The 26,374-nt window shown below is 48.6% G+C and overlaps 1 protein-coding gene across 1 annotated transcript in view; it reads right to left on the minus strand.

Moving 5' to 3' along the window:
- Positions 1-26,374, minus strand: part of CATSPERD (cation channel sperm associated auxiliary subunit delta) — a 35,469-nt gene that overhangs the window by 2,391 nt on the left and 6,704 nt on the right. The window contains exons 6-20 of the mRNA XM_069590312.1: positions 24,065-24,132; positions 22,266-22,379; positions 19,850-19,933; positions 18,557-18,707; positions 17,740-17,835; positions 16,868-16,950; positions 16,293-16,469; positions 13,884-13,997; positions 12,953-13,042; positions 12,210-12,268; positions 11,362-11,440; positions 10,855-10,907; positions 8,032-8,106; positions 6,193-6,321; positions 4,648-4,831 (exon numbers count right to left, since the gene is read on the minus strand). Of these exons, the coding sequence (XP_069446413.1) occupies positions 4,648-4,831; positions 6,193-6,321; positions 8,032-8,106; positions 10,855-10,907; positions 11,362-11,440; positions 12,210-12,268; positions 12,953-13,042; positions 13,884-13,997; positions 16,293-16,469; positions 16,868-16,950; positions 17,740-17,835; positions 18,557-18,707; positions 19,850-19,933; positions 22,266-22,379; positions 24,065-24,132 (1,556 nt within the window). The remainder of the gene's footprint in view (positions 1-4,647; positions 4,832-6,192; positions 6,322-8,031; positions 8,107-10,854; positions 10,908-11,361; positions 11,441-12,209; positions 12,269-12,952; positions 13,043-13,883; positions 13,998-16,292; positions 16,470-16,867; positions 16,951-17,739; positions 17,836-18,556; positions 18,708-19,849; positions 19,934-22,265; positions 22,380-24,064; positions 24,133-26,374) is intronic.

Genomic DNA, 26,374 nt, shown 5'->3' on the forward strand with positions numbered 1-26,374 from the left:
TTTAGAGCACAGGTTTAGTAGCTGTGGAACACATGGGCAGAGCAACTAAACCCGCACGTGGCAGCTACTGAAGTCCATGTGCCCTGGAACCCATGCTCTGTAACAAAAGACGCCACTGTAATGAGAAGCCCACGCACTGAATGTTTGAATCCCCAACCCCATTCATTATGTTGATGCAACATCTCCCAATGGAATAGTGTTTGGAGGTGGGGCATTGGAAAGAGATTGATGAGGTCCTGAGGGTAAGGCCCCTTATAAAGGGATTATTTCTTTTGTAAGAATTGACACCAGAGAACTAAAGCAAGGTCTCAAAGAGATACTTGCACTCCTGAGTTCACAGCAGCACCATTCACAATAGCCAAAAGGTGGAAGCAAACCAAATGTCCACAGACAGATGATGGATAAACCAAGTGCGGTTCATACACACTGATGGAATATTACAGGAGTTTCTGACACCTTCTACAACATGGGTGAACTGTGAGGACGTGATGCTCAGTGAAATAAGCCAGACACAAAAGGACAAATACCATGTGATCCCACCCATGTGAGACCCCCTAGAGGAGTCAGGTCCTTAGAGACAGGAAGTAGATAGTGGGGGTCAGGTACCAGGGGGAGGGGACGGGAGTCAGTGTTTCATGGGGACTGAGTTTCAGTTTGGGAAGAAAGAGAAAGTTCTGGAGATGATGGTGTGGATCGTTTCAGGACAATGCGAATGTGTTTAATGCCACTGAGCTGTGCACTGAAAAATATTTAAAATGGTCAGTTTTATGTCATGTATACGTAAGTAAGTGTTAGTCGCTCAGTCATGGACTGCAGCCCACCTGGCTCCTCTGTCCATGTATGTTTGACCACAATTTAAAAATTTTTTTTAATTATTTAAAAAATTTATTTGTCTGTGCCTGCTGTTAGTTTGGGCTTCCTTGGTGGTGCTAAAGAACCCAGCTGCCAATGCAGGGGAGGCTAGAAACACGGGTTGATCCCTGGGTGGGGAAGATCCCCTGGAGGATGGCATGGCAACCCACTCTACTAAGGTATGAAGGATCTGGTGACATGACCAGGAATTGAACCCCAGCCCCCTGCATTGGGACCTTGTAATCTTAACCACTGGACCACCAGGGAAGTGCCCAACAATTAAGAAAAAAATTTAAAAATCTTTTGAGAGTAAAAGGGGGAAAAAAAAAAAAAGCTGGATCACATGAAAACTATGTGAAATCTAATAAGGGGGACAGCTGCTTAGCCTAAAGACTCATTATTATCATTATCATTTTTACAGCTAGCTGCACCCCATGGTTTGGCTAAGTAGCTACAAAACTGCCCATCTAATGATCATGCTGGAAATGCAGGCATTGTGGCTCTAACTTGATATAAAAACCCCTGGGGTTCTACAAAATCGCCCACCAGGGCTGACAGGAAAAAAGCAACAGGACAGTCTCTTAAATGAATGTGTGTCGCTCTGTATGAGAGGGCTAATAAAAAATAATGCAAACACCAGCACAGTCAGAAAATAATAAATAAAGCCACGTGTGTGTGGCTTGTACTTTTTAAAGAAATGGTCAGAGAGGTGGTGCTTGGGTAACATCCTGAATGCACAAAACGCCCAAGTTGTGAGTTGTACTTTTTACATTAAAAAAAAAAATTCATTATAGGTTATGTGAATTTTACCTTGATTAAAAAAACACACACACACAACGTCACCAACCAAATAAATTCTCAAACTCACTGGACGGAATGAGGTGTGAGGAAGGGTGAAGCGGCTGGCTCTGAAGACAAATACAAATTTAAGAAGCCCAGAGTCGGCGGCGCTGGAACCGGCTTCGGACGCGGGTAGCACGCGCGCCCTGCTGGTGGCGTGGCAGCATTGCGCTGTGTTCGCGCCCTTGGCGTTGAGAAGCGGGTGGATGGCGCTGGAAACTACTGCGCACCACAAGCTCCCCTTCCACACCCAAGAGCAAATCGACGTGTTCCTATCACTGTCACCAGAACCCTATTTGTCAGTCGTGTACCAACGTGCGTAATAGAAACAATCGCTGAGCAGAACCGTAAATATAATCAGCCCCTTACATAATGGGCATTTGGATGGTTCCAGAGTTTTGTACGTCATCAGCAGTGTGCTCCATGAACGCCTTGGTCCTAGCATCTCTGATTGTCTGGTCATTCCCTTGGTAGAGATTTCCAAAGGGTTTGTGCATCTTACATTACCAGCATCCAACACCCCAGCTATTCAGGGACTAAATGTCTGTGTTAACCAACTAGAGGTCATCTGTTGAATCAGACCCCCAAAGGTGATGAATTAGGAGGCCAGGCCGTTGGGAGGCAGCAGGTCATAGTGGTGGAGTACTCCTGAAGGAGATTTTGCTTGTCATTCAGTTGCTAAGTCGTGTCCCATTCTTTGGGACCCCATCGACTGCAGCAAGCCAGGTTTCTCTGTCCTTCATTCTCTTCCGGACTTTGCTCAAATGCATGTCCATTGAGTGGTGATGCTGTCTAACCATCTCATCCTCTGTCACCTCCTCCTTTTGCCTTCAATCTTTCCCAGCATCAGGGTCTTTTCCAATGAGTTGGCTCTTTGCATCAGGTGGCCAAAGGATCAGAGCTTCAGCAACAGTCCTTCCAATGAATATTCAGGGTTCGTTTCCTTTGGGATTGACTGGTTTGATCTCCTTGCTGTCCAAGGGACTCTCAAGAGTCCTCTCCGACACTACAGTTTGAAAGCACCAATTCTTTGGCCCTCAGCCTTCCATATGGTCCAACTGTCACATTTGTACATGGTTACTGGAAAGACCATAGCTTTGACTACACTGACCTTTGTCGGCAAAGTTATGTCTCTGCTTTTTAATACGCTGTTTGTCACAGCTTTACTTCCAGTGAGCAAGTACCTTTCTAATTTCACCACTGCAATCACTGTATTAGTGATTTTGGAGCCCAAGAAAATTAGATCTGTCACTGCTTTCATGTCTTCCCCTTCTATTTGCCATGAAGTGATGGGACCAGATGCCATGATCTTAGTGTTTTGAATGTTGCGTTTCAAGCCAGCTTTTTCACTCTCCTCTTTCACCCTCATCAAGAGGCTCTTTAGTTTCTCTTCACTTTCTGCCATCAGAGTGGTATCATCTGCTTATCTGATGTTGTTGATATTTCTCCCAGCAATTTTGATTCCAGCTTACATGGAACAACAGACTGGTTCCAAATAGGAAAAGGAGTACATCAAGGCTATATATTGTCACCCTGCTTATTTAACTTCTATGCAGAGTACATCATGAGAAACGCTGGGCTGGAAGAAGCACAAGCTGGAATCAAGATTGCCAGGACAAATCGCAATAACCTCAGATATGCAGATGACACCACCCTTATGGCAGAGAGTGAAGAGGAACTAAAAAGCCTCTTGAGGAAAGTGAAAGAGGAGAATGAAAAAGTTGGCTTAAAGCTCAACATTCAGAAAATGAAGATCATAGCATCTGGTCCCATCACTTCATGGCAAATAGATGGGGAAACAGTGGAAACAGTGTCAGACTTTATTTTTTTGGGCTCCAAAATCACTGCAGATGGTGATTACAGCCATGAAATTAAAAGACACTTACTCCTTGGAAGGAAAGTTATGACCAACCTAGATAGCATATTCAAAAGCAGAGACATTACTTTGCCAACAAAGGTCCATCTAGTCAAGGCTGTGGTTTTTCCAGTAGTCATGTATGGATGTGAGTTGGACTGTGAAGAAAGCTGAGTGCCAAAGAATTGATGCTTTTGGACTGTGGTGTTGGAGAAGACTCTTGAGAGTCCCTTGGACTGCAAGGAGATCCAACCAGTCCATTCTAAAGGAGATCAGTCCTGGGTGTTCTTTGGAAGGAATGATGCTAAAGCTGAAACTCCAGTACTTTGGCCATCTCATGTGAAGAGTTGACTCATTGGAAAAGACTCTGACGCTGGGAGGGATTGGGGGCAGGAGGAAAAGGGGACGACAGACGATGAGATGGCTGGATGGCAACACCGACTCGATGGACGTGAGTCTGAGTGAACTCCGGGAGTTGGTGATGGACAGGGAGGCCTGGCGTGCTGCAATTCATGGGGTCGCAAAGAGTCAGACACGACCAGCCTGACATTTCGTATGATGTACTCTGCATTTAAGTTAAATAGGTGGGGTGACAATATACAGCCTTGTGGTACTCCTTTCCCAACTTTGAACCAGTCAGTTGTTCTGTGTCCTTATAGAGGGACCTGGGCCTGGAACAGGAAATGGCAACTCACTCCAGTATTCTTTCCCGGAGAACCCCAGGCCCAGAGGAGCCCTGGGGCAGGCGGGGGGCGGGGGCTGCAGCGGGGCCACAGTCCACGTGGTTGCAGAGTCTGACAGGACTGAACATGCACCTGGGCGCAAAGGCATCTGGAAGAGCTCCCCCACCCCTTCTGCTCTGTGAGGACACAGGAGGCGTCACCCGTGAACCAGACCCCAAATCTGCTGGCGGCTTGATGCTGAACTTCAGCCTCCAAGACCCGTGAGAAATCCATGCTGCTGTTTAAAGCCCCTGGAGTCTCCGGTGTTTGGTTAGCCGCTGCCTGAACAGGTCGAGCCGGCTCCCAGCACACACTGCACATGACCGGACATCGCCTTCCCAGGCCTGCCCTGGGACTACTCAAGAGCGCAGGCCTTACCTCGCGGTCCCAGGAGAAGGACGCTGTGTCGCCGGCCATCTCGGTGATGGTGGTCCAGTTCTGCGGCTGGGCACTGCAGCCTGCCATGCCGGCTGTCAGAGAGTACGTGTAGGTGAATAGCCCGTTCACCTCCAGCAGGACATACTCGGCCTCCACCACCTCCTGGAACTTGCCTTCGCGCCACCTGGGACAAGGCACGTACAGGCGAGGCTGCGGGAGGCCAGGGGCCCAGCTATGCCGGGCTGGTGAAACCATCTCGTCTGGGGGTGGACGTCTTCTCCCACCACCACCCCCAAGCTGACGCCTCTGGGACATTTAGCCCTGATTCCCAGTTGCAGGTAGGGACAGCGGGTGCTGACCCAGTGAGGGTAGGGTTGGGGAGCGGGTGTTGATTTAATTCTGACAGCTGCAGATGTTCTAGGGTGATGAATTTGAGTTGTTCTAAATCCTTAATTTTGAGGGAATTCCCTGATGGTCCAGTGGTCAGGGCTCTGAGCTCCCACTGCTGGGGTCCAAGGTTTGAGTCCTGGCTGGGGAACTAAGATCCTGCAAGCTGTGCAGCCAAGCCCTGTGCCCCCCCCCACCCCCAATTCTTATTTTTGAATGCACATTTGTCTCCTGCCAGGCTGGGGCTTACACCCTCCTCTGATGAGAAAGTATGAGTGTTAATTGCCTCAATCATGTCCGACTTTTTTCAAACCTATGTACTGTAACCCACCAGGCTCCTCTATCCATGGAATTCTCCAGGCAAGAATCCTGGAGTGGGTTGCCATGCCCTCCTCCAGGAGATCTTCCCGACCCAGGGATCGAACCCGAGCCTGTGCAGTGGAAGCGCTGGAATATGGAGTCTTAACCCCTGGACCACCAAAGAAGTCCCACCAGAGATGCTCTAATGAACCTTAATGTCTCCACATGTTTGAGGTTCCCACCATCATTCAGCTCAGTTCACTTCAGTCACTCAGTCATGTCCGACCCTTTGCGACCCCATGAACCGTAGCACACCAGGCCTCCCTGTCCATCACCAACTCCCATCATTCAGTTGTCGACAATTTAGTCCAGTGATCCTCAGTGTGGAGGGGCAATTGGGGGCAGGTTGGGGATGGGATCAGATGAAAGAAGACAGGATCCATGGGAGGGGCCAGAGTGAGTGCACCTGAAAGGTGCCCCCCCCAATTCCTATGTGAAGTCCTAACCCCCCCCATTGTGACTATATTTGGAGTTGGAAGCTTTAATGAGGCGATTGAGATGGAGCAAGGTCCTAAGAGTGGGCCCTGGTGCCATGGGAAGAGGTTGAGACACCGCAAGACACCTTGATCTTGGACTTCCAGCCTCCAGGACTGTGAGAAAGTCAGTGCCCGTGTGCACCCCGACTCCCACGCCCACCACCCAGTCCAGTCCCTGGTGTGTTTTGTTAAAGCCACCGAGTTAAGACGGGGAAGGGGAAAGGTGTGCAAGCTGGGAGCTGCGGAGGAAAAAAGACAGGGTGAGGATGCAGCCTGGGCAGAGGGGTGGGGAGGATGGTGGGGGCCTGGGGGGCGGTCTCACAGCTCCACCACTGGCTTCCACGGGATGTCATAGTAGGCGAGGAGGGGGCAGCCCAGCTTCTCATAGGGGTAATACACCTTCAGGTCTTCCTTGGCCTGCTGCCCCTGGAAGTTGGGGTCGTAGGCTCCCCTGTGGGAGACAGGACACAGACATGGGCAAGCTCCCCCAGGCACCCAGGCGTCCAGCCGCCCACCGGCCCGCTTCCTCTCTGCAGGTGGGGCCGCTCACCACGGCCATGGAGGGTGTCTGAGCAGGGGACCCACAGCCACTGTCAGCATGGCCCTTGGGATGCCCCTGGGGGTGGCACTTGGCCTTCTAGGTCCTCTGAGCTCTGCTGTGGCACTTGATTGCGGGCAGACACATTTCGGGATGTTTCTGTGAGCTTGTTCTCTGGGGCTGAGAAAGCAGTGCTTGCCCTAACGTGGGTGCAGCCGGAGGGCCTGAGTGGAACAAAGAAGGGCCTCCCCCAGCAAGGAGGAAGTCTGCCTGCGGATGGCCTTGGACTAGAACGACAACCTGTGGGAGACTTGCCAGCCCCTCAGCCTCCCCCGAACCTCCAGTCAGGGAACCAAGTCCTTCAAGTGAATCTCTGCCTGCCACTCTGTGTGTGTCTCTCTCTTGCTCTGTGTGTCTATCTCACACACACATCCTGTGGCTTCTCTCTCTCCCTGGAGACCTTAATTCAGACACTCTCGTGCCCCGAGGAGGTCTGGCTGCAGCCTCATTGGTCAGTTAAGCCCAGGAACATCCGTTTGTTAATAGCTTTTTTTTGTGCGTGTGTGGGGAGCGGTTTGATTATTATCATTATTTTTGACTGTGCTGGGTCTTTGTTGCTGCTTGGGCTCTTCTCTAGTTGCAGCGAGCGGGGGCTACTCTAGCTGCGGTGCACGGGCCTCTCATTGCGGGGGCTTCTCTTATTGTGAAGCACAGGCTCTAGCACACGGGCTTCAGGAGTTATGGCACGTGGGCTCAGTAGTTGTGGTTCCTGGACGCTAGAGCACAGGCTCAGTAGCTGTAGCATGGGCTTAGCTGCTCCGAGGCATGTAGGCTCTTCGGGGATCAGGGATTGAATCTGTGTGTCCTACGTTAGCAGGCAGTTTCTTTAGCAACAAGGGAAGCCCTGGCAGCACCAGTTTTGACCTTTGAGACTTTGGGTGGGGGATGGACTCTTGGCTGGTATTGCAGTGGGGAGAGCCAGGTCATATAAGACACATCAGCATCCTCCTATGCCAGGGGGATGGGCGGTGGGCACCAGTGTGGAATCGGCTCTCTGTGCCACCCTGCATAGAGGGTTCGCCATGGCCAGCCACCCCCATTCCCCGCCTTGGCTAACCGTCTGACCAACTCCACTAGTTGGGGCGAGCAAGTGGCTGGGCTCCACGAGCTGGTGGCAGGCTGGGGAGGGGTCTGAGGCTGGCTCAGCAGGTGGCAGAGCCTGGGCAGACCTGGGCCAGGGACCTTGCCACATCACACTGGTTCCCCTGCAGGCCCAGCCCCCTCCCCTGCCTGTGTCCTCACCCCCTTGGATTCCTTGCTGGCCAGATATCAGTTGGCATGGTATCAATTTTAAATGATTATTTTTCCCTTTTCTGTAAATTATTTTTTCTTTTCCATTATGATTTAGGAATGATTCTTGGGACCTCCCTGGTGGTCCAGAGATAAAGACTCTGAGCTTCCACTGCGGGGGCATGGATTTGATCCTTGATCGGGGAACTCAGATCCTGCATGCTGCTGCAAATGGCCCAAAATTTAATTAATTAAAAAAATTTATTCATTGGCCTTTCGCATATGCGCACCAAATGGTCATGGGTGTGACTGTGTGTTGGGGGCGGCGCTCACCTCTCAATGACGTAGCTATAGTTGTCCTGAAGGGCGACAGGGTCGAGGACTCCTTGGTAACATGCTGAAAGTTCACTGTGGGCAACAAAACATGGTGAGATGCCGCCTGACCCCGTGCAAGACCGATGAATCGTTCCCTTTGGCACACAGATCGCCCCCATTGGTTGGATGGGGCTCTCTAAGAAGCTCCAGGCTCATCTAGCATCTTCCCTGCCTGGCCTAGACTCAGCCATTTCGCCAAGGAGCCCTCATTCCTTGGGTTGGAGAACGATGTTAAACTCGAAAATCTGGGAGCTGGGTGTCCTGACTTTTGAGATGATCCTTTCCCTTTTTACCTTTGTTCTGTTACCATCTGCGCCTATATCCTTAAGCAACATGGTATCAGCAGGGGGACTGGCTCTAGGATCTGCCATAAATAACAAAATCCCACGATGCCCAAGTCCCATAGTGGGGGCCTCTGTATGTGAGAGTTCTACATTCGCCAGTTCCACAGCCGAAGATTCAGTTAACCTAGAAGGTAAACACAATCCATCCACAGTTGGTTAAATCTGTGGATGAGGGACCCGCAGATACGGGAGTCGACTGTAGTTTATTTTTGCCAGATTTTATTTTCTTTTTTCCATGCTGTGTGCCTTGTGGGATCTCAGTTCCCCAACCAGGGATCAAACCCTCGTTCTCCACAGTGGTGCAGAGTCCTAACAGGACCATCAGGGAATTCCCCTGATTCTGGATTTTTTTTTTTTTTTTAAAGAATAGAATCAAGCTCTGTGTTCTTTTCTGTCTTTTGATTCCATGCTCATGTCTGTATGATCCATCCAGGTACCCCTGTCTCGTGCCTTTTCACTGCTGTGACATTCTGTTGTATCAAAACCTCTGCACTTGATTTATCCATCCTCCTGTTAATGGCCATTTGAGTAGGCTTGCTTCCAGCTTGGAGCTATTAAGAATAATGCTGCTGAGAACATTCTGGAACCTGGGTCAGTGTAAATGTGCATGAGTGGGATTGCTGGTGGAAAGATATACATTGTAAAGCAGCTGAAAAAACACCACCAGCTGTGTCTGGAAGCTCCCGAAGCTGCCAGGGGGTCCCCCCCCTTAAGTTCTACTGCTACCGTCCAGGCTTTGTCAGTTTTGCCCCTGCGCTGGTGAATAACCCTCTCTAATGTGTATCACTTTCATTTTCATTTTCCTATTGAGGTTGACAACCTTTCTTGCGCTTTTTATGTATTGATCAGCCTTTCCCCCCACCCTTTATTTGGGAGTGCCTGCGCAAGCCTCTTGCCCATATTTTTCTCTTTGTTTGTCATTTCTTTTTTTTTTTTTTGATTCATAGGAATTATTTATAAATCCTGGATACAAGTCTTTTGTTCATTACACATGTGGCAAATACTGTTCTGACCCTCTTTAGGGCAGAAGCTTTGAAAAGATTGTTTTAAAATGCTTTCGTGTACATATGGTCTAAATACATCATTGACTGATTCAATAAAGCGTTTCCATTTTGGGGGAAAAATGTGGTAGAATTATCCCTTGAGTTTATTAGTGCCCTTCTGCGGTGAAGTGCTGAGGCAGGCTCTTGCTAGCCATAAAATCCTCAGGAATTTTGTGGGGCAGTAGAGACATGTCAGTAGCAATCGGTGGGCTCAGTGGGAGCATTTATACTATAAGAACTGCAAAAGTTACCAAACCAGGCTTCCCACCTACTCAGAGCCCGCTGTTGCTCGTTTACCAGCACACCACCGCCCGAAGGGAAAACTATGGTCATCTGACCAATCTTCAGGGTTCTTTCTTTCTAAAATTTCATGCTGGTGATTTTTGTTTTTTAAAATATAAGCCACTAATTTAAATTATTTGTGTATTTTTGGCTGCACCGGATTTCCCTATTCCTGGCTGCGAGTGGACTTTCTCTAGCTGTGGTGAGCAGGGACTACCCTCTAGTTGCAGTGCCTGGGCTTGTCACCACGGTGGCTTCTCTTGTTGCGGAGCGGGGCTTCTAGAATTCACAGGCTTCAGCAGCTGTGGCTCCTGGGCTCTAGATCACAGGCTCAGTAGCTGCGGTACACTGGGTTAGTTGCTCCTTGGCATGTGGGATGTTCTTGGATCAGGGATCGAACCTGTCTTTCCTGCACTGGCAGGAGGATTCTTTACCACTGAGCCACCACATAAGCTCCCTTTTCTTCTTCTTCTTTTTTTTTTTTTGGCAATTTCATGCTGGTGATTGTTCTTTTTTTTTAATGTAAATTATTAATTTTTAAGAGAAAATTTTAACCCCAAAGTTGCATATTAATATTACACACAAACTGAGACATATGTGACTTTTAGCACGGTGTGTACATCCTTACATAAACTCAAATATTTACACAGTTAAAACAATTTCCATTTAACATGTGAACTTTCTGAAATACATCAAAGCATTAATACTTCCCTTGTGTCTCATGGCTGCACTCCCTGCGGTAACTGGAGGCAAAGTTCCCCCAAATGTTCAGCAGGTTATTAAACACAAAATCTCAGCAATTGCAATCAAAATGAAGAACTCAGGGATTAAAAGGGAGAAAGAGAATGAGCAAAGGCTGAAGGAGCAGAAAGAACAGTTGAATATCACCCAAGTCCGTGGAGGGGAGGGGCAGCCACCTGCGGGAAACTCAAAGTTAATCTATTAGGATTCATTATTGAACTGTTCCTTATGGAAATGTTAAATATATACAAAAGTAGACAGCAGCGTCACCCACCTTTAGCAACTGTGAAGCAATGGTGACTGTCTCATACCGTCCCTAAGGCCCACGTTCCTCTCCCCGCCCCTCACTTCTATCCTCCAGACACACTCACTTCTGAATGACGATCTTCTTCTCCAGGTCACACCCAACTGAAATGAGCGCCGTCTGCAGGTGAGGAGACACGGGGCAGGGGAGAGGAAAGGGGTAAATGGGGATGCTGACCCAAGTCAGTGAGGACTCCCATAGCCTGGTCCCAGTGAAAGCCCACGAGGGGTCGCACTCAACCCAACAGGGGCTGGAGACCCTGAGCTTGGATGGAGATGCGGTGACCAGGTGCCTGGGACTCACGGAGTCAATCCCTAAGAACCTGCACCAGATATGGGGTGCCACTAAGATCCCCCATTTGATAACTCCCAGCTGGTACACCTGCTCTGAGGATGGTGAGTCCTAAGGCACAGCCCTGGGGAAGATGAAGGGGAGTGGCAGCCACCTTGGCATCCATTTCCAGATCCTGAGTGTGAGCTCAGCCAGCCCCTTGGGGAAAGCCAGTGAAGGCCTGCTGCCATTAGTCTGAACACTTAAGACAAAGAATATGAGATGGCAGAAGTTTGGGTCATACCAGTGGCTTAAGGTCCACACATGAAATTTCTTTGTTGGCGATGTCCAGCGTGATGGTAGATATTGTGGGTCTCTTTATGCTACAAGGCAATGGGAGTGTGTGTAATTGTAAAAAGCATCACTGACCCATCCATTCATTTTTCTATTCATCCATCTATCCATCTGTCCACCCATTTGTCTATCCCTTCATCCACCCATCCACCCATTCATCCACCCACCCACCCACCCATGTACCCACCCATCCATCCATCCATTTCTCCATTCATTCACTCATCTTTTCATCCATTCAGTCCAGAATATTGACCAAGAACCATGGGCTCAGACATGGTGGCACCCACCTCTCTCTAGTTTCTACCTCTTCCCGAGTCAGTTTTTTAAAGTGATATATAATAGCTTATTGAAAATAAAAATGTATTATTTTAGAGTAAAAAAAAAAATAATAGCTTATTGAAAAGAACACCTGAGCCCCAATTTTATTATCACCTTGCTGAATATGTTTTCACATCATTCTTTTAACAGCTTCTGTATCCACACTTTTTTCTAAAACCCCAAACTCCTAATCCATCCCTCCTTCCTGACCAGCCTCCCCCACTCAGCAGCAAGTCTGTTCTCTGTGTCTGAGTCTATCTCTGTTTTGTAGATAGGGTCATCTGTGCCATATTTTAGATTCTACAAGTAAGTCATAGCATATGCTATTTGTCTTTCTCTAAAGAGTTTTTAATCATTCTTGCTTTACCGCCCTTGGACCAGGGGAGCTTGAATCTTGGTCCTGCTTTCCCCAGCTCCTGCTAAGGGAACCCTACAGAGACCCTGGGGCTACCTGCCACTACCATCCAGGTGATGACATACCTGGAGGTGAAGTTGGGGTTGGCCCTGCCCCAGTGGTGCTGTTGCTTCAGGGAAATGTTCTGTGGAACCAAGAGGGAAAATGCAAAATGCAGCTACCACTGTGGGACAACCCCAGGGTGGTCCTGGAATGGGGTTCAGGAGGAGGGCAGGACCAGGTGACGGATGCAGGGGTGTGGGGGAGTTGGGAGGAGCAGCCTGGGAGCCATCCAGCCCATCTCTGGTTCTAATTTCCTGCTAGAAGCTCATGGAAATGGCCCCTCTTCCCAAGCTCCTTCATTCCCTCACTGCCTCTGTCCTGGGGACCCACAGCGGGGTGTGAATCAGTTTCCCCTCCTATTTAACTGTGATGTGACAAGGTCTGGTGCAAAGAGTTTGTTGTGGTCTGGGGTCAAGTCAAGACTTCCTGGTGTGACCCTGGATGTGGCCTGAAGGTCACCCAGACCCCTATTTAAGTCAAGCCCCTCCCTGCGGCCCGTTTTGCCTCCTGACGCCTCCTCCCGTCCCTCCTCTGGGGGACTGTCACCTGCCTTGGTGGGGAAGAGGCAGGGGCTTCTTCATACCCTGCAGCACCTTATCTGAGTGTTTGTAAGGCAGGGATGACGGACGGAGGTCAGACCTTGAGGGACATCATCAGGTGACCCTTGGCATCTGCAGGTCAAGGCCGAGCCCCTCAGCCTGAAGATCCGGGTTTGGTGGGGGTGGGGGGAAGGGTACGCGAGGTGGGTGCGGGACAAAGAGCTCACCAGTCTGTGCTTGGTGTTGCTGTTGTAGGTGTAGCCGTCCTCATAGATGACCGCCTGCAGCCCCAGGGAGTGGGGGTTGCTCACTATTACCTGGGGGGGGGGGGGGGCGGGGAGCATTGGAAACAGGAAGGGAGACGCATACGCTGTACCGGCTCTGACAGGAGCGGAAGGGCGCCGCTTGGGGGCGCAACCACCGGGGGCCCCAGTGCCCCTTCGGACTGAAGACCCAGCTTGCTCCGCAAATACTACTGCAGGTTCCATCCCCATATATGCCCCCCTTGTCATACACACCCCCTAACTGTGGCTCTGAGGCCCTCTGTGAGGACAGCCTGGGGCTGAAGTGCCGAAAGACCCAGACTGGTCCCTTGGGCGCGGAGAGGCTCGTCCTGTGCAGGGAGGGGGCTTGAGGGGTGCGGGTGAGAGAGCAGGGCAAGATCCGGCGGCCAGGACGGCTCCTCTATCGGGCCCTGGTCCCAGCTGACTGGACATCCCCTGGAATCTTACACTGGTCCACTCCCCTGTTTTCAGCTTGATTGCTTGCACCCAAGGGTCCGGGTTTGGACACCTGGGTTTCAGGTCCAGGGATGCCCGCTTTTTCTCAGGCATGCCCTGTAGGCGGGAAAGCCAGTGCTGGCTGAGCTGGGCAGAAAGGGCGTTTTTGGAAAGGGTCCGGGGCAGCTCCGAAGGGGGTTGGAGGACCGGCATAGCGGTATGGAGAAAGGAGGCAGGGTGGACAGAGGGACAGCCATGGCCAGACACCTGGATGCTGGTGTCTGGAGGAAGAGGAGAAGTCTCTGGGGGCTTCATGAGCCAGTGTCTCTCTGGGAGGATGCTAGGGAATTTCCAGAGCCTGGGAACTGTGGGCACGAGACATGAGGCCAAGGATGGCAAATGTTAAGAGACACTTGTCAAACAGATAAAGTGTCCTTACTAGTGGGACAGGTAACGTGCCTGGCCGGGGTATCATTAGGGCTGTCAACTCCAACTGGCTGTTCATGTCAATGGTGTACATTTTGTTTTCAAATTCTCCCTGCAGAAGTTCCACCTAGTTAGAAATAAATTATGTTTAAAAAGAAAAAAAAAAAAAGAATCCATCAATCTTTGGATCAATTAAATCAAGCCTCTGTACCCCAAAATACAGAGCAGGTGGGGGGTCCCTAGGGATGGACCCTTTCAGCCTGGGCTCACTCAAGCCACCCCCCACTAGACCCTGCACCCCCAGAAGACCCTGGAGGTCTCCCTAGTCACAGCTCTTTTTCTCTCCAGAAGTAGCCTGCCCCGCTCCCCGCCTGACTTCTGCAGTAATCGCTTACTTGCGTTTCTTCCTAGAATGATTTTTATGTCTTTATTTAACTGGAGGATAATTACTTTACAATATTGTGATAGTTTTTGCCATACATCAGTATGTATCGGCCATAGGTACACATGTGTCCCCTCCATCCTGAACCTCCTTCCCACCTCCCTCCCCATTTCCTAGAATGATTGCTGAGTGCACATCCCTAGGGCTTCCCTAGGTGCTCAGTGGTAAAGAAGCCACCTGCTAATGCAGGAGACATGAGACTCGGGTTCGATCCCCAGGTTGGGAAGATCCCGTGGAGTACATAGGGAATGGCAACCAGCTCCAGTATTTTTGCCTGGAGAATCCCAGGACCAGAAGAGCCTGGTGGGCTACAGTTTAGGTGGTCACAAAGAGTAGGACACCACAGCACAGCACAATGCATTCCCAGATGATGTAACTTAGTTTTTCTGTTTGTAAACATTGTCCTTTTCAGTCTCTTTCAACCTAGTTTTCCCTCCCTTCCTTTCTTTTTCATTTCTTTCCTAGGCATCTTTAAAAAAGAAAAAAAAAAATGTATCTAGCAGTGCTGGGTGTTAGTTGTGGCACATGTGATCTTCGATCTAACTTGCTGCACAGGGGATCTTTAGTCGTAGCATGTGGGATCTAGTTCCCTGACCAGGGATTGAACCCAGAGCCCCTGTATTGGAAGGGTGGGGTCTTAGCCACAGGACCACCATGAAAGTCCCTCTATGCCATTGAACTGTAGATTTCCCATCGTCTGGATTTTCCCTGGTTAGGCTGAACACCCGTTCCTCCATGCTCTGCCTTTTCTGGCAGATTGGCAGCTGGATCCATCAGATTAGGGCAGAATTGAGATGGGAGAGCCAGTGGGTGATCCATCTTCTGTCGGTGGCACCTAACGGCCGACTGTCTCTCTTTTCCAACACTGAGCATCAGCGCAGGGCAATATTGTCATTTTGTTTTCATATATTCACCAGAATAATTTTATGAGGAGAGACCCTTTCCCTGTGCTATTTGCTGACTCAGGAGAAGGTGTGGAGGAGAAGTAGAGAAATTGCATCTTGTCTTTTTTTAACCTGGTTTTTGAGATCATGTGTTGGCTGCCTGGTGTCCTAGGAAGAGAACCAACGAGTTGCTTCTGGTTCCAGACCTGGGGTTGATAAGGGATGACACGGTTAACTGAAACGTTCTGTCCTGGCAGCAGGACTCATCGCTGCCCGTGTGCATCCTGGTCCCCTGGTGAGGGTAGTGGTGGTGAAGGTGGAGGTTCCTCCAACGCTGAGTGGCTGTCTCACCATCCAGACTCTGTTCTTTAAAAGTGAATCAGTGATTTCCCTGGCGGTCCAGTGGTAAAGACTCCACCTGCCAACTGCAGGGAACATGTGTTCTATCCCTGGTTCATGAGGATCCCACCTGCTGAGGGAGCAACTAAGACTGCGCGGCACAGTTACCGAAGCCCATGCTGCACAGCCCGTGCTCAACAAGACAGGCAACTGCAGTGAGAACAAAGCAACTAGAGAGTAGCCCCAGTAGCACCATCATAAAAGGGTATTTTGGACAAAATGTGCTTGACTGGGCTTCCCTGGTGGCTTCAGTGGTAAAGAATCTGCCTGCCCATGTAGGAAACATGGGTGTGATCCCTGATGCAGGAAATCCCACCTGCTGCTGAGCAACTAAGCCTGTGCACCATAATTATTGAGCCTGTGCTCTAGAGCCCGGAAGCGGCAGCTACTGAGCCCACGTGCTGCAGCTCTGAAGCCCAAGTGCCCCAGAGCCTGTGCTCTGCAACAAGAGGAGCCACGGCGACAGTAAGCCTGAGACTGCAACTGGAGTGGCATCCCCGCTCGCTGCACCTGGAGGAAAGCCCGAGCAGTTAGCAAGACCCAGCACAGCCAAGAATAAATAAATACTTTTTTTTTAATGGCCTTTTCCCCCCCTCATTCCACTGATTGCTGTGGATCCAAAGGCCCTTTGGAAATGGACGGTCTAGTATCTTCCTGGAAAATGACCTTCTCCCCACCCCAAGTCACCACCACATACTTTGCAGATGCCAGCCTGGAGTTGGGGATCCACGAGAAGGGCTTGGATATTCAGGAGGCACTTCTGGAAATCGAAAGCTGGAAAGAGCATGTCAGGAAGCGGGGTCAGTATTTCCAGCATCCCCACGTCAGTGAACATCAGGACCGCATCTTGGGACCAGATGTTTTGGTCTGCAAACTAAAAGAAGAGTAACTTCTGAGATCAGCTCATTCTCATTCTTTTTTGAGGATTTAACTTTTTCCTTATGATTCATATTTACAGAAGGTAGGCCAAAAACAAAATTCTAAGAAACCCCATGGTCTCTGCAGCAGTCCATGAGGTCACAAAGAGTCAGACACGACTGAGCAACTAAGCAAGAAACCAAAAAGACCAAGCAAAGTCTTAGATACCCTTTGTTGAGACACCTACTTTTCCAGTGTCAAATTAATTAAAATTCATGTTATATTATCATTATTGCTATTAAATGACTAACTGCTATTTTAATAACTAGAGCAATTTCTTTATAAAAAGGATCAGATGTTTGAGAACAAGACTGTTAGTCCTTAACAACTGAGTAACATCGGGATTTTACCCACTTTGATTAGAGAACTCGACTGGATTCCCAGGCTGCCATAATATAAATTATTCTCTCGAGTTAAAACTGCCAGTTCATTTTCATCTAGGGAAAGCCAGACAAAACAGAACAAAAATTGAAACAGGGGTTGTTTCCATGGACAGAAGTATAAACATATTAAATATTAAAGTTTAAAAAGTTATCCCAAGTCCCATCATACGGACCAGGGGTCAGCAAGTTTCTTCTGTAAAGGACCAGATGGAAAGAATGCTCTGCTTTGCTGGTCATGTGATGTCTGTTACAAGTATTTGGCCCTGGGAAAGCAGCTTATGGACACTTTGTAAATGGATAGGCAGGACTATGTGCCAATAAAACTTTATTTAAAACCCATGGTGGGTCATGGGCCATGGTATGCTGACCCCTGACATAGGTACCACTGTTAGCATTTTAGTAAACATGCTTTTCAGTAGCTTTATATACTTAGGGATCACATTCTGGGACCCTTTAAGCTGCTTTGTATTTCTTTTCTTTTTTAATAGCACAAGTTGAGTATTTTTTACTCTATGTACTTATTCTTAATTGAAGTAGAGTTGAAATGTATGTTTATTTCCTTCCATACACATGAGTGTAGTTGACCCTTTGGCATTTTGTTACTTAGATGAATCATAACTTTATGTAACCAATGCTACACTGATGAGCACAGGTTGTTTCTGATCTTTGGCAGATATAAAGTTCTGAGGAACAAAAGATATTCTTTCTAGAACAGGTAATAATCGTATTTTGTTTGTTTTGGCCAGGAGGGATCCGGTGGTGGGCATGGGGCGGTGTGTGTCAAGAATGAGTAAGTCAGGTCTGAAGCACTTCTAGAAAGCTACCCGGGGGTTGGGCACATACTAGCAGCAACGCTGTGGATGGTGATGTTGGCTTTGACAATGGAATTATACAAGATGCGTTGTCCTTCTCGCACCCGGACAGATTCGACCAGCTGACCTAGGAGACAACAGGGTAAATCCAGAGAGACCTGTGTGCTTGTTGGCAAGAGGGTCCCCTGCCAACCACACAGCCCCTTGATTCTTGACTCAAAGGAAAATGCAGCCACGAGATGCAATGCTGTAAAATATTGCATGGAAGACATTAGGTTTAAGAAAATGTGACCTCCTCACCCCGCCTAAATCTCGATGTAAGAGCTCTTAGGGATGGACAGGATACCAGATGAACTTTAGGATGCCTCTAACTGTACAGGTAACATGTAATCAGGCAGAACTTTCTTTCTGGAGTGGGTGCCCCCTGCATGGCCAGGCCAGCCCTAGGCCCTTTTCTTGCATTAGAAGGAAACAGCCATATTCAGATGGCCTAACTGGTACTGGGGAGCATGCTGTGATTGAAGGTGCTCTGGCAGCCACAGCTGTGCCCAGAGGTCCTCGACAGCACCTTCTAGGGGGCTGCCTTTTGCTTCTCTCCTGGGACCCATGTGTCCTAGGCCTCAAAACAAGATCTGCATTTCTTGGATGTGGCCCCTCTGCCCTCGGGGCCTGGTGACTTTCAGAACCTGCCTACAGGGCCTAAATGTCCCAGGTGGCAGAAAGTGGGGGTTGGGGGTTGCAATGAAGATGGCAAGGCAAGAGTCAGCTTGTCATGGTCCACTAAAGTCAAGGGAGGGGAACAAACAGCCCCTTGCACTGGCCACGCCCCAAGCCTGGGCCTTGCTCACCTGAGTTTCGGGAAACTAGCAGGTTCTTCTCAGACCAAAAGATAAGGATGCCTCTCTGGCCTGGGGCGATGAGGATGTCAAGGGTCCTGTCATAGCCAAAGGGCAGCCCAAAGCTGCGGTTCAAGGGATGGTCAGAGTAGCTGAACATGGCCTGAAAGAAAAATACTCGATCTTGAGCGAGAAAAGAAATCACCAAGGGGACTTCCCCTGGTGGTCCAGTGGTTAAGACCCTGCGCCCACAGATTGTATCCAGAGCCTGATTCCTCGGCCACCATTACATTCTTAGGATTTCCAGAGTCTGGGAGTGTCTGTTATTCACGACGGGACCCTGGCAGTGTGTGCAGGTGGTTGAGGGGACTCTGGATGGGGGGATGACCCCACCGTGTGATTAGAGGGAGGGCGTCTTAGCTACCAGGTGGCAGCCCAGCCTCTGGGAGCTTCCTGATCCCTGGGCCTCCCCCAGATTTCAGAGTCGCACACTTTGTTCAGGAATTTTGCAGCAGGGGTACCAACTGTACTTTAATCTTTGCCTGACTTAATAGTTTTTCTTCAACTGCACTTTGCATGAACTGATTCCTCTTCTTAGTCTTATCCTAAATGATACCTGTGAGGTCATGGTTTCCATGTCCCGATTTTCTGAACCCATGTGAAATAATCATTTAAAAAAGGGGTGACACGAGGCATGTAAATGGCCTTGGGTGCCATCAGTGACACAGGCACCATGTCTTATATTCCTACTAAAGTATTGCTGAGTGCATGGCTGAATGAGATAATGAGGGTGGGTGGTGGGCATGTGGGTGGGTAGAAGGGTAGATGGATGAGTAAGTAGATGGATGGATGGATGAGTGGATGGATGAATGGGAGTGGATGGATGAATGGATGGGTGCATGGATGAATGGGAGTGGATGGATGAATGGATGGGTGCATGGATGGATGGATAAGCAGGTTAATGGATGGATGGAGGGACAGATAAGTGTTTTGTTGGGTGAGTAGGTGGATGGGTAAATGGATAAATGGAAGGATGAATGGAGATGGATGAATGGATGGAAGAGTAGGTGGGCAGATAAGTGCATGGGTAGGGGGATGGATTGATAGGTACGTGGGAGAATGGGTAGAAAGGCGGATGGATGTGTAGATAGGTAGATGAGTAGGTGGATGGATACATGGATGGACAGGTGAATCAAAAGCTAGATGGATTTCTGATATGAAAATCTAAGTGTATGAGTTTTGACAAAAACCTGTTTTGGGGTAAAGGTCGCCAAAGTGGTACTTCCCAGTCCAAATGGTACTTACCATCTGTTCGTCAACAAGAAGCAGCCCAACCTGTGACAGAGAGTGAAAGGAGAAGATCCCCCCAAAGGTCCCGACTAGCTCTGCCTGTGAGACAAACAGAATACTGCATGTAAACAGGATCATCAATGTGCTTCCTTTATAACTTAACTCTAGATTAGTTAGTAAGCTAAAAGGAACGAGTCTTTTTTATTATGATTTTTAAAATTATGATCTGTTTCCCCTCTGCAGCACTGAGAGTGTCAATTCCTAGGCAGATTGATAAGAAGTCCAGGGTCCTCAAGGAGGAGAAAGTGGTCTGAAAGGACAAACTTTTTTTCCCTCTACATTCCTTCAGTCCACCACCAGTGAAGTTGCTCAGTTGTGTCTGACTCTTTGCGATCCCATGGACTGTAGCCTACCAGGCTCCTCCATCCATAGAATTTTCCAGGCAAGAGTACTGGAGTAGGTTGCCATTTCCTTCTCCAGGGGATCTTCCAGACCCAGGGATCAAACCCAGGTTTCCCCCATTGCAGGCAGATGCTTTACCATCTGAGCTAGTCTTAGTCAATTACACAATTCAGTTTAAACTCTGTCCTAGGGATTGTACAACAATAATGTGTCTGGCTAGAGGACAGTTTCTCCTTCCTGAAAACCTTCTGTCTAACCCTGATATCTTAGAATGTATATCATGGGAGTAGGTCTGGTAGGATCTTTCTATTGTTAAATTCTAATCTTGTTATCCTAAAATGCAAATTGTGGGAGTGGGTCTGGTAAAATTTTCACAAACTTGAGACATTCTTTTGATTCATTGTAATAACCAATTAAAAGGTATATAACTCCATTGCTAACACTAGCAAGGGAGTACTCTTTCTGTCCCCTTCTGATGTCTGTGTCCAAAGCTTTCTCTATCCCTTTTATACTTTAATAAAACTCTATTACACAAAAGCTCTGAGTGATCAAGCCTCGTCTCTGGCCCCGGATTGAATTCTTCTCTTCTGGAGGCCAAGAATCCCGGCGTCTTTTGTGCCTCAGCAACAACCTTTCAGCATCCTGGGCAGAACTTTGAATGAAGACAGCTTAGTGTGGGGTGCTTGAGGAAGTGGGGTGACCCAGACTCTGAGATGCCTGCCTAAATCCCTCACTCCTGCCTCAGTTCCTCATTCCTGATCTTTGGCTGGGCAGCAAAGTGCCCATTGGCAGGCATGTTGGAGCGTGAGGCCAGGACCCCAACCTATGGACAGTGGGACAAGTTGCCATGGCAACCCACCTGGCTCCCCCACCCCTCTCAGGACATCTTTCAGGTAAGAGAGAAAGACTGCCAGCTTATTTAAGCCTCTGTTGCTTGGCTGTGTTTGGGTGTGTGTGTGGGGCGGGGGGCGGGGTGGTATTTCTATTACATACAGTGTTATAGACCAAATGGTGTCCTCCTCCAGCTCATAGGTTAAAACCCCAACCCCCTGTCTTAGTCTGTTCAGGCTGCTACAACAAAATATCAGAGACTAGGTGGCTTATAACAACAGAAAGTCTCGAAGCCCAAGATCAAGGGACCAGCATGGCCAAGTGAGGGCCTTTTCCTGGGTTGCAGACTTCTTGGTGTGTCCTCATATGGAGGGACGGGGTGAGCTGGCTTTCTGGGGCCTCTTTTTAAAATTTTTGTATTTTGGCTGATCTGGGTCTTCCTTACAGCACACAGGCTTTCTCTAGTTGCAGAACACTGGCTGTAGAGCTCAAAGGCTCAGTGGTTGCAGCATACAGGCTCAGTTACCCCATGAAATGTGGGATCTTCGTTCCCCAGCCAAGGATTGAACCTGTGTTCCCTGCACTGGAAGGTAGATCCTTAACCACTGGACCTCAGGAGTCTTTCATAAGGGTACTTATTCCATCCATGAGGGCTCCACTCTCAGGACCCAAGCACCTCCCAAAGGCTTCTAATACAGATCACATCAGGCATGAGGATTTCAACCTATGAACGGGGGCGGGGGGTGGGGGGGGACACAAACATTCATAGAACCTCCAAAATGATAGTATTTGGAGGTAGGGTCTTTGGGTGGTGATTAAATCTAGATGAGGTCAGGGTGGGATTAGTACCCTGATAAAAAAAAGACACCATGAAATTAAAAGATGCTTGCTCCTTGGAAGGAAAGCTACGACAAACCTAGACAGCATACGAAAAAGCAGAGACATCACTTTGCTGACAAAGGTCCATATAGTCAAAGCTGTGGTTTTTCCAGTAGTCATGTATAGATGTGAGAGTTGGACAGTAAAGAAGGCTGAGCACCGACAAACTGATGCTTTTGAACTGTGGTGCTGGAGAAGACTCCTGAGAGTCCCTTGGACTGCAAGGAGCCCGTGTCTTCTGCATTGCCAGGTGGATTCTTCACCACTGAGCCACCAGGGAAGCCCCTGTTTGTTCATTTTCTTACCACATTGAACATACACGTCTTTCCTGGGTGTACTTCTGAAATCTGTATCCTCGGGAGGTTGAGAAATAGATGTTGGCCTGAGATATCCGATCTCCATGCAAATAAGCAAAAACCGAGTTACTTATATCCTGGAAGAACACACACATAAAACAGTTACTTTAAAAGGAGATAAAAGGTGGAATGGGGTGGCAGCTGGGAAGATGTTCTTTAAGTAGATAGATAAATTCTGGAGGTCTAATGCACAGTATAGTGATCACAGACAACAATACTAGATCAGAAACTTCAAAGTTGCTAAGAAACCAGATCTTGGTTATTACCACCATAAAAAAGAATGATAATTTCATGACATGATATGGTGGTAATCATACCGGAATATGTAAATAAAGCAAATGAACACATTGTATACCTTAAATTTACACAGTGTGGTATGTCAGTTGCATCCCAATTTAAAAAGGGGGTGGGTGGAGAGAAAAAATAGGGGGAAAAAAAGGACTTCCTGGGCAGTCCAGTGGTTAAGACACCGCTCTTCCATCACAGGGGGTGAGGGTTTGCTCCCTGGTTGGGGAACTAAGATCCTGCAAGTGACAAAAATTAAAAGATGAGTTTTTTTTTAAAAATTAAAAGGGAGTGGGGAGATAGATGCCAATGATCACATTCCTGTGCATTTCTCCCAGAGAAATGAAAACTTGGTGTCCATACCAAAAAGCTACATGAACGTTTCTAGTGATTTTATTTATAAAAGCCAAAGAGTGGAAACAACCCAATTCTGGTACATCCACGCCATGGAAAATCACTCAGCAGTGGAAAGGAACAGACTAGTGACATATATGCAACAAACTGGATGAGTCTCCTGAGAATTTTGCTGAGAAAAGCTAGTCTCCAAAGGTTTCATGTTGTATGACCTCATTTATAGAACATTCTTGAAATGATACAATTAGAGAGATGGAGAACATTAGTGTTTGCCAGGGGCTAGGGCAGGGTAACGGCACCCCACTCCAGTGCTCTTGCCTGGAAAATCCCATGGACGGAGGAGCCTGGTGGGCTGCAGTCCATGGGGTCACTAAGAGTCAGACATGACTGAGTGACTTCACTTTCTCTTTTCACTTTCATGCATTGGAGAAGGAAATGGCAGCCCACTCCAGTGTTCTTGCCTGGAGAATCCCAGGGCTGCCGTCTATGGGGTCGCACAGAGTTGGACACGACTGAAGCGACTTAGCAGCAGGGCAGGGTGGGGAGCTATGGAGAGCTCTGGGGCCGTGGAACGGTTCAATATTTTATTTTATTGCTACTGTAACTGTTTTTACTTTTCGGCTGTGCCATGCAGCTTTCGGCACTTTAGTTTCCCAACCAGGGATTGAACCTGCGCCCCCTGCAGTGGAAGCACACAGTCTTGACCACTGGACCACCAGGGAAGTCCCCAGTTCAGTATTTTGATGGCAGTAGCAGTTCTCTGACTTGACACAGTTGGACCCATATCGCTTTCCTGTTTGTATCACTGTAGTTAGTTATGTAAGATGTAACCACTTGGGGAAACCAGCTGAGGGATACATGGGACTCTGTATAATTTCTTCAACTTCCTGTACACCTATAATTATTTCAAAATAACACATTGAAAAAAAAAGCTGAATATATTCAGTGTGCCAGCCAGATGAGCCCCTCCCATCTCTCAGGTCCTCTTCTGAACCCAGTGAGATAACACAGCCTGAGTCCATCACACTCCCAGCCCTCAAGGCTTACACTGTCCTTATTTCCATTCCCAATTATCTCTGCTCACAGCAGAGTAGAAAATGAGATAATGACATGTGGTACTCACCATGCAGAATGAATTTCCACCGTAACAACAGTTGTCACCAGATACATGTGAAACAGGGTGTTGTATGCCTGAAAGTAAAGGGAACTGAGATGTTCTCTGAGCTCCCTGAAGGTTCCGAGAGAGAAGGTTCGAGCGGGGCTTCCCACCCTCCCCAATGACATCTGCGGCCGGACTTCTCGGTTAGGGGGCTCCTGGACACTGCGGAATATTTCGCAGCATCCTGCTTCTGCTGTTGTTCAGTTGCTAAGTTGTGTCCAGCTCTTACTGACCCCATGGACTGCAGCACACCGGGCTCCTCTGTCTTCCACTGGAGTTTGCTGTAGTTTCCTCAAAGTCATGTCCATTGAGTCAGTGATGCTATCTAACCATCTCATCCTCTGCTGCCCCTTTCTCCTTTTGCCTTCAATCTTTCCCAGCATCAGGGTCTTTTCCAATGAGTCAACTCTTCACATCAGATGACCGGAGTATTGGAGCTTCAGCTTCCTGCTTCTACTGACTTATTTAGCTTACTAAATCACTTATATAGGGACTTATTTGACCAGTGTCACTCTCCTCTAGTCTTTTTTTTAAGATTTTTTTTTTGATGTGGATCATTTTTAAAAGTCTTGATTGAATTTGTTACAATATTCTTCTGTTTTATGTTTTTTGGCCATGCAGCATGTAGGATCTTAGCTTCCCAACCAGGGATCAAATCCCCATCCCCTCCACTGGAAATCGAAGTCTTAACCACTGGACCACTAGGGAAGTCCCTTTCCTCCAGTCTAAACAACTAAATATGTCTCCTGACATTGCCAAGTGTCATCTGGGGGCGAGGGGTAAACTGTCCCCCAAAATAGCAGGAAGGGCGCCTTTCTCTGAGCAAGGCATTCTTTGTTTCTGAAGGAGAAGCTTCAGTTCCAAAGGAAATACACATGTGGCCAAAAGCCTATGAAAAGATGCTCAGCATCACCAGTCCTTAGGGAAATGCCAAGCAAAACCACAGTGAGACCCGCACCTCACTCCCATTAGGGCAGCTACCGTGACAGAATCGGAAGACAAGTGTCGGTGACAAAGGCGAAGAACTTGGAACCCTTGTGCGCTGCTGGTGGGAATGCAAAATGGTGTGGCCAGTGTCGAGGGTCCTCAAAAACGGGGAAATATGAGCCAGCAACTCCACTTCCAGGTACATGCCTTCCCCCGAATTAAAAGCAGTATATACATGGTCAAACCAGCATTATTCACAATAACTAAAGCATGGAAGCAGCTTGAGTGTTTGTTGACAGATAAATGGATTAAAAAAAAAAAATGGGCCTAAGGACTTCCCTGGTGGTCCAGTGGCTAAGACTCTGCACTCCCAATGCAGGGGGCCCAGGTTTGATCCCACATGTGGCAACTAAGACCTGGTGCAGCCAAGTAAGTAAATTTTTTTAAAAAAAGAGTAGGCCGGCTGATGTCTTGGAGGCAGATGTGTATTTGTGTTGAATGTGACCCTTTGATGAGATGAAGCCGCCTGGCTTCACTTGGGTTATACATTCTCTGTGGGCCATTTATGTTGTGTTTGCATGGTACCTCAGCCACCGGGCTTGAAACCTTCTAGCTGTCAATCACTAACCATCATCAATCAGTCACTTCCTGGAGGGACAGCCTGAAACACAGTGATGAGACACATAAGCCAGAGACCAGGGCAAGGTGCGGCTCTTCTCCTGTGCTTCTCTTTCCCTCCAGGGGGAGCTGGGTGCTGTGATTGACTCTCCATCCAGAGCTTAGCAAGCTACCCCGCAGGCGCTGTGGTGATGGACTGTGGGGCTCCGTCTTGTTGGAGGGAGCGGGAATCACGATCTTTCACCACCAGGAATACAAGCGGAGCAGAAGTATAACAGATTGCAAGAGGGCAGTATACCACGCCAGTGGCTCTCCACTCAGGGAATTTCAACCCCCAGGAGACACTGGGTGATGTCTGGGGATGTGCTTGTTGTCAGGACTCAGTTGGAGGTGGGGGTCCTGGCATCCAGTGGGTGGGGGCATAGTTGCTTCCCCCTACCCCACCCAGAGAATGCCGCATCCCTAGTGTCAGCAGGGCCGGGCCTGAGAAACCGAGTACTGACCCGTTTCTCACCAACGGGGGCACCTGTCCTCGTTCCCTGGAAGGGAGAGGCCATCCCTGTCTCTCCTTCCTCTTCTCTAGAAAGTACCATCTCCCTTTTCTTCACTGGACCCCGTTTCCTTGCCTCCTCCACCAGGGTTCTCGCTTTCTCTGTCCTTAAAGCCTGGGCTTCTCCACTGTTTCCTGTCCTGAAGGTGACATTTGTGGGACTGTATAAGCACCCCACT

The sequence above is a fragment of the Ovis canadensis genome, chromosome 5, assembly GCF_042477335.2.
Source record: "Ovis canadensis isolate MfBH-ARS-UI-01 breed Bighorn chromosome 5, ARS-UI_OviCan_v2, whole genome shotgun sequence".
NCBI classification, from domain to species: domain Eukaryota; kingdom Metazoa; phylum Chordata; class Mammalia; order Artiodactyla; family Bovidae; genus Ovis; species Ovis canadensis.